The sequence below is a fragment of the Phalangium opilio genome, unplaced genomic scaffold (genome assembly GCF_054372755.1).
Source record: "Phalangium opilio isolate 3A_F unplaced genomic scaffold, DU_Popi_V2 ptg000105l_1, whole genome shotgun sequence".
NCBI classification, from domain to species: domain Eukaryota; kingdom Metazoa; phylum Arthropoda; class Arachnida; order Opiliones; family Phalangiidae; genus Phalangium; species Phalangium opilio.
The window spans coordinates 6,730,111-6,740,239 of record NW_028324207.1 but is presented as its reverse complement, the minus strand read 5'-3'; the positions used below and the strand labels follow the sequence as shown (position 1 = coordinate 6,740,239).

Sequence of the window (10,129 nt, the reverse complement as noted above, 5' to 3'; positions counted from 1 at the left end):
TCGAAAAGGTGGCAACCAATTAATAGGAGAATATTTTCGAAAAGGTGGCAACCAATTAATAGGAGATTATTTTGGAAAAGGTGGCAACGAATTATTGGAACCATTGTTTTGGAAAAGGTGGCAGCTAACTATTAGGAGAATATTTTGGAAAAGGTGGCAGCTAACTATTAGGAGAATATTTTGGAAAAGGTGGCAGTTAATTAGTAGGAGAATGTTTAGGAAAAGGTGGCAGCTAACTATTAGGAGAATATTTTAGAAAAGGTGGCAGCTAATTAGTAGGAGAATGTTTTGGAAAATGTGGCAACTAATTAATAGGAGAATATTTAGGAAAAGGTGGCAACTAATTAATAGGAGAATATTTTCGAAGTGTGGCAACCAATTAATAGGAGAATATTTTGGAAAAGGTGGCAACGAATTATTGGAACCATTGTTTTGGAAAAGGTGGCAGCTAACTATTAGGAGAATATTTTGGAAAAGGTGGCAGCTAATTAGTAGGAGAATGTTTAGGAAAAGGTGGCAGCTAACTATTAGGAGAATATTTTGGAAAAAGTGGCAGCTAATTAGTAGGAGAATGTTTTGGAAAAGGTGGCAGCTAATTAATAGGAGAATATTTTAGAAAAGGTAGCAGCTAATTAATAGCAGAATATTTTGGAAAAGGTGGCAGCTAATTATTAGGAGAATATTTTGGAAAAGGTGGCAGCTAATTATTAGGAGAATATTTTGGAAAAGGTGGCAGCTAATTAGTAGGAGAATGTTTTGGAAAAGGTGGCAGCTAATTAATAGGAGAATATTTAGGAAAAGGTGGCAGCTAATTAATAGCATAATATTTTGTAAAAAGTGGCAGCTAATTAGTAGGAGAATGTTTTGGAAAAGGTGGCAGCTAATTAATAGGAGAATATTTTAGAAAAGGTAGCAGCTAATTAATAGCAGAATATTTTGGAAAAGGTGGCAGCTAATTATTAGGAGAATATTTTGGAAAAGGTGGCAGCTAATTATTAGGAGAATATTTTGGAAAAGGTGACAGCTAACTATTAGGAGAATATTTTGGAAAAAGTGGCAGCTAATTAGTAGGAGATTGTTAGGAGAATATTTTGGAAAAGGTGGCAGCTAATTAGTACGAGAATGTTTCGGAAAAGGTGGCAGCTAATTAATAGGATAGTAACCTCACCTAACCTAACCGAACCTGTCCTAACCTAACCAAACCTAACCAAACTTACAATTTCCTTCTCTCGGTTTGAACCCGAGCCTCTGAATTAAAAGCCTGATATTCTACCATGCTGCTGCGGTGATTCGAAATCTTCACAGACATTTAATGAACTAATTCTTTCAAATAAATTCCCATTCAGCAGAAACCCGCCATTGGGCTGGAAATTTAAATACAGTATATTCTCCATAAAAAACCAAAAAGCGGTTTCGGTGCAATGGGACTATACCTCGCGCCTACACTAGTGAGAAAAAATTGGTCGAGTTCCAAAACATTTCCTACCCCCTTCCCCTCAACCTAAAGCCGCGGAACACGGACCCGTGTGCTTGAATCTAGTTCGGCCGTCGACCACCGCAAGCGTCTCACGTTTTCGAGGGGAAATTCGGAAACCGCTACCAGAGGGCCAACCGTTGTTGTAAAATCAAGAATATTCACTTTCGCCAAGCGAAGCATTTGGTTTTCTCGATACTTCTAGTCCCTTATTTTATTTCTGGTATTACAAATATGTATACCATTTTAGCTAGGGGTTCGGTTTTAAAAATATCAAGAATTATGGGTTCCATTTCAAACTCAACAGTTTAAAAGCTAATTTTACTTTCCAAATTACTCTGATGGTCGACACTATATTAAATATAGGCCTAAACCTCTCTTTGTCCATGTACAATTCTCGTTTCCAGGTGTTAATGTATGCTTTACCTCATAAATATTTTGCAATATTAAGGTAAAGAAAGTCAAGAAGAGGAATATGAATCAAAGCGTCGCCAGAAGCAAAGATATTCTGAAAAAACAGGTACACAATGATTGCGTTTAAAAAATAACAAAATAACATAACATGACACTGTCTGTATTAGGCTTGCCATTATTTCTTTTATACTTTGTAGTTGGAAAATTGTTAGATTACACGCTGTTTCAATGGACGAAATACTGGTTTCTTTAAGATAATAAATTTTGATTGTGAATTTGTGATGTTATACTCATAGGTGGAGCTGGTGAATTTTTGAGTGGTGGTCCGGCTGGTGCTATTGGTGGAGGAATTTACGATGGAAATGTTATGGATGTAGGGACGTCCCTTGTCACCAATGAATCAACTGGATATGTCGCTGCTATTGACAACGCTGTGAAGAATCCGAATCTCGGGGACCTATTTGATCTCACTTTAATACCCGTTTCTTATGGTTTGGCCGGGTACCGCGCTGTAGAAATGGTTCAGAAAAGTTTGGCCAGCTGTAAGTACCGGGGAATTTTTTTAACTCACTATCTAAATTAACTATCTGAAATTACTCTTCACTATGAGAAAAAACTCCTTTGGTCTACTGAAGAACAATATATTTATACGTCTCACCTGCTATTTTTACTAGCCGCTCAAGCTGTGGATATAAAATCCGGAAAAGCATTGGAAGCGAAAGGAATGGCTCTTTACGAACAAATGGAGGCGAAGCTGGAAGCAAATCGAAATATGCGAGGAGCGAAACCGTTGCAGTGTTTTATTGCGCTTCAGCGTTTTAGCTTCATCAGAAACATGAGTGTGTATCAGTTTGAAAAATCAGCATTTACAAAGCTAAGCCCAATTCGTTTCTGTTCGGGTTAAAACCTGTTAAAAAACATGCGTACTTTGCGTAGAGTTTTGAAAGTTCTCTCCCCACTTGGTGAAGGAGTTTTCTTCCGTAGGTTTACCCGGTTTCTCCTTTTCACCAAAACATGCTAAGGTTAACGATAATAGTTAGTATATGACGCCGTCGGTGAGCTGTGGCATAGGGTCTAGTCACCACCCCTCTACGCATTGAAATAGTGACATATTGAAATATAGCACCTGGGTGTTATCAGGAATCTATGGAGGGGTGTTGGAATGGCTAAGGGGGCTCTCGTTGTACCCTTGATGGTGGAAACATAAGGCGAGTCTTTTTTTTTGAGAATTGTAGCTCCTCCCCCTACGCCTGTTTAGCTGTCTATCGAAGGCGAAAAATGTTATGACTTGTTAAAAAAGGCATGGCAGAATTGTCCTTTTAGATTTTTTAAAGTTAAATGCGCTGATTCGCCGCCGTTCGCGTTCATATTCGATTCTCTCAGCCTAGGCAGACGACTTAGGGTAGAGGGAGGAGAATTATAGCAAACAAGTTTTTTTGGCAGCCAATGAATGATGAAAATAATTTAAGTGGGAAATACGATTTTTACGTCAGGCTATGACGTCACTAGCGTAAATTAAGCCAAGCCAATTAGGATTTGACCTTAGCCATTCCAACCCCCCTCCATAGATTCCTGGTATTACAAATATGTATACCATTTTAGCTAGGGGTTCGGTTTTAAAAATGTCAATAATTATGGGTACAAAATCCTAATTTCACTTTCAAAATTACTCTGATGGTCGACAGTATATTAAGTATAAACCTCTCTTTGTCCATCTACAATTGTACTCCCAGTAAGGTCTTCATTAGGCGTTTAATCGAAGATTATACTTCTTGGTTTTATATACTAGTTATAATGATCAGTCCCTTTAACCGAGTATTGAGACCCATAATGTTTTAAACTTCGTTCTAATGAAGCGTTAAGATTACCCTATTTTTCCCTTTCTGCTTGAAGTTGCGCTAGTGATGCAGTCTCGTTTACAGGTGTTAATATATGCTTTATAGCTCATAAATATTTTACGCTATTAAGGAAAAGAAAGTCAAGAAGAGGAATATGAAGCAAAGCGTCGCCAGAAAGAAAGATATTCTGAAAAAACAGGTACACAATGATTGCGTTTAAAAAATAACAAAATAACATTACATGACACTGTCTGTATTAGGCTTGCCATTATTTCTTTTATACTTTGTAGTTGGAAGATTGTTAGATTACAAGCTGTTTTAATGGACGAAATACTGGTTTCTTTAAGATAATATATTTTGATTGTGAATTTGTGATGTTATTCTCATAGGTGGAGCTGGTGGGTTTTTCATTGGCGGTCTGGCTGGTGCTATTGGTGGAGGAATTTACGGCGGAACTGTTATGGATTACCCAATTTTTCCCTTTCTGCTTCAAGTTGCGCGTAATGATGCAGTCTCGTTTACAGGTGTTAATATATGCTTTATAGCTCATAAATATTTTACGCTATTAAGGAAAAGAGAGTCAAGAAGAGGAATATAAAGCAAAGCGTCCCCAGGAACAAAGATATTCTGAAAAAACAGGTACATAATGATTGCGTTTAAAAAATAGCAAAATAATATAACATGACAATGTCTGTATTTGCCCTGTCATTAATTCACAGGGCAACATACAGACATACAACATAAAGAGCAATCACGAACCAATCCCACACATCAGTGGAGACAAAAGCATCTATTTCCTTGTGACTCGGACGAAGAACAATGCATCTGTACCCACGTGATTATTCGCGTCCTTTACGTTAATATTTGCAGCATAAATCCCGACAATAAAGAGCCCACCATGAAGAAGAAAATCGAGAGGTTAAAGACTTTGATTAACACTCACCAGCCACGAATTATCGCCTTTGTCGAGTCATGGTTAACTGAAATGATGGCCGATCACGATGTACTCTCTCGTCTTGGTCTTGGGAGAGAGTACCAATCATTCCGTCAAGACAGAAGGGTTGGTCTTAATCAACCGAACGCTTACTGTGAATCTGGTGGGAAAAATAATCGCATTGGTGGAGGAATTTTCGTGGCATGGAAAACAACCGATCGTGAGAGACCGATGACAAAAATTACTGTGGTTCGAAACACTGCGGAAGATTACGGTGACAATATTGTCAATTTCGATATCACTGCAACTTACAGTTGTAAAAACGGCTGCAAGAGGCAAGAGACGTTTCCTTTCACCGTAGTGTATCGTCGACCTTCTCCCTTTCGTAACCAGAGTAAGACAAAATTGGCATTATAAATTAATGAAATGAAGACCAACAGACCCTTTTAGTAGTATCAGCTTCATCAGGAATACATAGATTTCTTCTTCTTGGAATCTTTATGAGGCCATAGACCCCATACTGATTGCTGATTGAATGTAAGGGGAAGGGCTTAAAAATTTGTTTAACAGCCCGCGCCACCCTCCTTGCGTTTCATTGGCTGTTCACAAAAAAACAAATTAATAAAATTACAGGAAAAAATGACACCTAATCAATCAAACAACAAAATAAATCCTCCTCTCGCAACGACTCGAAATAACTCATACACTTATACAAAAAAAACTTCTGTTATCAATATAGGCATGAATTTATTTATTAACATGAATATACATGTGTATCATTAGCCTTTCTATCATGTTATTCAGGGATGGGAGGGACCTTTTTATTACATACGCGTTTAACGTCATCGCGGTAGCCAATCAAAATCGAGACACCTGGAAGTTCGAACAGCAGACGACCAGTTTAACAAAATTGTAGGAGGGATACAATTTTCGGTAAGGTTTATCAAACTGCGTCAACTGAATATTAAAAATGATCGCCGATACGTGAATAAATATATCAACACGATATCCGAAAGTGATATTGATCATTTAAAGGAAATTATAAAAAGTGCCTGCAATGTTTTTCCTGAAACTAAAAACTGTTGGTAAAGTGTTAAGCCTTGGCCATTAAGAAAATTAATGTAACGTAACGGTTGAAAATAAACTACTATCATTTGAAATCGTGAGAATTGATGATGCTGGTTTTTTTTTTGCTGTTGGAGGTAAGTTAATGCGGTAGTTGATCAATTTACAAGCATAATTAACCTTTCGCATGACAAGAGCATTAGCTTTAAAAACAAACCGGCGGAAATTCTCTGACGTCACGCAAACTAAGCCCCTCCCATCCCTGAATATGTTGTTTAACTAGTCAATGCAGATATATATTCATGTTAATAAATAAATTCATGATATAGGCCTATATCTAGCCATTAAAAGCAAAAAATAATAATAAAAAAGTAGCTCAAACAAAAAAGTTAGACATTTACTTAAGGCGAATCCCAACTCCAAAAATTAAAATTTAAAAAATATCTAAACAAAGATAATTTGTTTACATTAGGGTTTGGCGCTCATAGGTCGCGGGAATCGCGGCGCACCTATGTCAATATCACGTGGTTTGTAAGTTCAAGTACATGATGCGTGACGTCAGAGGTGACAATTTCTACACCTCTTTCCCTTTAAGTCAAGCAGAATGACCCAGAAAATGGCCTATTAAAGATTCCAAGTAGAAAAATCTATGTATTCCTGGCTTCAGATAATTTTAAGGCGAAGTATCATGTATATTGATTCATAGATGTTGGATAGGGAATCAAGGTTACCAGTCCACCATTAAGTCCATTTTTTGAAGCCTTATTCAACGTCCTTGGATGCGCGTAACTCAGACATTATTTATCATTTCCATTGGATGCGTGCCTACGGCCTCCACTGACTTCCGGAGAATAACGTCGTACCATTTAGCAACTACGCTACTTTGCAAGCTCTTTTATTTTTGATACTGACTCTACCGCTAAACTAGATTCCTGACTTACCTTTAGAGATCCCAGCAGAGGGAAATACGGCTTTGCTGTATGAAAAACGGTCAAATTTAAAACCAAAAGCCAAGTCCCGTAATAACAAAAGCGGATTATGCTTCACACATGTGTAAAGCCTAATCGGCTTCTGGTAATACTTAATAACCGACGGCTTGGATTGTTTGGTATGATGCCATTGTATTGTTCCGCGGACAATCTGAGCTGTATACTCACAATAAGGAAAGTTTTTTCGTGTGAAAATAACCTTTTAAAAACCCATATCATTGGAACCACATTTCCTTAAGAATTTTAGCATAAAGGCAATAGGAAGTATCTTACTTATTGTTAGTATGCTTTTATGTTTTAGAGAATTCCTAAATTATGAATACTCAGCAAGCTTCCCATAACCCTAGAAAATACGTTTTTCTCAATAAAGGATTTGTTATGTTACTGATGGTAATAAAATTTAATTCTTTTTAGGCCGTTCTGAATACAACGCAGTGAACAAAGTAGTGACAGATCGTCTTATTCATATTTGTAATCTGTACAAAGAGCCGCTCCTTGAGTATTCCGAAGGTGTCATGGTTGGAGATTTCAATTGGAGGAATAAAAATATAGTAGGAGAATTCCTCGACCGAACTGAGTCTGAAATAGTTGCTATGTCTAGATCTCAAACTCACGTCGGAGGAGGTGCCCTAGATCAGGTAACTATTTTTCACGTTACAGAAACAGAAACATCTAATCCAGCGAAATAACCACGGAACTTTAACAATTTTTCACCCTCTTTCCCTTTGAACCATAATATTAAAAGAATCGGTATGCCTTAAGAGCCTATTTTGTTGGTATTGTTCAACGGTATCTCGTAGATTGAAAGTAGCTTAAAGTTAATATAAACGTACCCAAGTAAATGTACCTTGGACAGTTGAGTTGGAATCGGTCGAATGGTTAACTAAAAATTAAAATGTTTGCTTTAACTATTTCAAATATGCTAAAATTGCACGGAAAAAAGTGTTTTCTCTCTGGAAGTCTAACAACTTTCAACACCATTTCCAAACATCGACCAGTTTTTTCGATTGTCATTTACTAAATATTCATTTCGGAATGCCGTACGCTAGAAGCCTACTTTCTGAATATGCTCAATTGTTATAGTTGCGTTATGTAATTACTATTTAATAGTTGTAACCAATTGTGAACTACTCTTTCTTAGGTCATCGCGTCATATGGATTTGTAACCTCGCCCTATGACATCAACACGTCCTTAGTTGAAGTGACAGATAGAGTTAGCGATCATTCGGCTTTAGTTTTCAACCTTAAGTTGGGAAAGGACATACCAGGGAGAACTGAATGTAAAGCCAAAAAATGTTCTCCTCCTATCTAGTCAATGATGCAACTACTATGGACCCGGTTGTCATTGAGCGACTTTGTGACGGACCAAAATAGCAATATTGCTATTTGTCTAGCTGATTAATACTAAAAACTCTATCCAAATTAAGAATCAAATGTAACCGAGAAAAATTATTTCATATGTTCATGTTTTAGAGTTTTGTTAAAAAAAATATTAAAAAGGAAATATAAAGCATAGTAAAGTTGTCTGTTTTTGCAACTCATCCAATCATGAATTTATTAATCAAAAATGTCTTGATTAGAATCAAGACCTAAAAAGTATCGATAAGACTGAGGTTATCACTTGTCTGAAGGATCAGATATTAATTTTTCTTTTTAATTGAATTTAAAATGCATGCTTAAGAAAAAACAGCGTTCCATTACCGTTTTCCGTTGAAATAAATTATTTTACTGGTAATCAATTTCAAAAATTTACTTATCTCGGCTTTTCGACCACAATTCCATTCCCCGAAAACATTTTATCATTACATTAATTACTTTTGGGAGAGTACGTGTATGGTTTTCGGTTTTAAAAGGTTCCTAAAGACGTTACATCCCCATTCGTGACCGGCACGCTTCGCAGTGGAACATTTTAATTATTCTAAAACCAATGGCGCCAAATTCAATTGGGACAGTAAGATTTTTACTCGCGGTTTTGCAAAATGATGTAATATCAAGTGTACTTTAGTCAACCGTCGTATTGTTCTTTCTCATAGTTCAGGGCATGATCAGTGTTACTGCCCAATTTCTCTCTCTATTTTCTAACAATGGTTAGAGACTATTTGATATGGCACGGCACAACGTTATATACATTTGTAAATTCTAAGTAGCACAAAAGGAAAAAGAATCCGTTTTTTTTTATATTTTGGTTTGAAATAAATAAACTCATGATCGTAGTTATAACGAACAGAAAGTCAAGGGAATGGCACCGGTAATGAGCAGCAAAATGAGAGGAAAGTTTGCTTCAAGTTAGCAGAGGGACATGGTAGTAAAAATAGTAATCTAGAATTTTGTTCGTTCAAACCTTAATATATCATGAAAAATTCAAGTGAGGAGGCGGCACTACCTAGAAAGATTGATTTTGGCAGATAACAGCGAAAAAATTATGTTCTACACACTGGGACTATGGGAGAGTTTCAGGGCCGCAGGTCGCACATGATGAAATTTTAACTCCAGTTTACATAAATTCTCCCTGGTCGTATTAGTAGCAGGTTAAGCTATAGTTTGCTCAGGTCCTGTTAGTCTCGAAAGGGTTATATAGTCCTTGTAACTTTTAAAAGGTTATTGTCAAGGCTAAACAGACCGCTATAACAGTTTTTTATTGTTTTATAGGTTATTTTAACACGTTATCTCCCAAAAGTTATTAATGTAATGATAAAATGTTTTCGGGGAATGGAATTGTGGTCCAAAAGCCGAGATAAGTAAATTTTTGAAATTGATTACCAGTAAAATAATTTATTTCAACGGAAAACGGTAATGGAACGCTGTTTTTTCTTAAGCATGCATTTTAAATTCAATTAAAAAGAAAAATTAATATCTGATCCTTCAGACAAGTGATAACCTCAGTCTTATCGATACTTTTTAGGTCTTGATTCTAATCAAGACATTTTTGATTAATATCTATTCCTTCAGTCTTCATTTTAATTAAGAATGTTAAGAAACTGTTTTACATTTTCAAAATCTTCACTAAGCAGAAACATATATAAAGGGGACCATAACTTTAGCTCAATCAGACATTTATTTATAATGATACTTCAAAAAAAACTTAAATCAATAAAAGTGTGTATTCTTATTGTAATTAACATAATACAATTTTTAACAATCATTTATTGAAACGCGAGGCACCCCTAAAAATTCCAGAAATAGGCCCAAATTGACAATTTTACAAAATTTTTAAAAATGCTGATTTATGTCCGTTTAACATTTAGCTCAAAATTGTCATAAGCACAATATGAAATTCGGTTATCCATAAAACTTCATAAACTCGATCCGAGAGGCGATAGAGCCCGGCCTCCTTTTACGTCCCCCCTTGTATTTTGAAAGTGGGACTGGGACTATGGCGCGCGAATACTTAGGCATCTTATTCCTTCTCCCTAGT

General features: G+C 36.3%; 1 protein-coding gene across 1 annotated transcript; it reads left to right on the top strand.

Moving 5' to 3' along the window:
- The first annotated feature begins 1,949 nt into the window (after positions 1-1,949).
- LOC149628476 (uncharacterized) lies at positions 1,950-8,142 on the top strand. The gene is made up of 10 exons (XM_089851696.1): positions 1,950-1,994; positions 2,086-2,095; positions 2,185-2,430; positions 2,563-2,727; positions 3,857-3,925; positions 4,116-4,226; positions 4,297-4,365; positions 4,446-5,054; positions 7,129-7,352; positions 7,856-8,142. Exons 1-10 carry the CDS (start codon positions 1,950-1,952, stop codon positions 8,024-8,026), a joined length of 1,719 nt encoding a protein of 572 aa, XP_089707822.1. The 3' UTR covers positions 8,027-8,142.
- Positions 8,143-10,129: the final 1,987 nt, after the last annotated feature.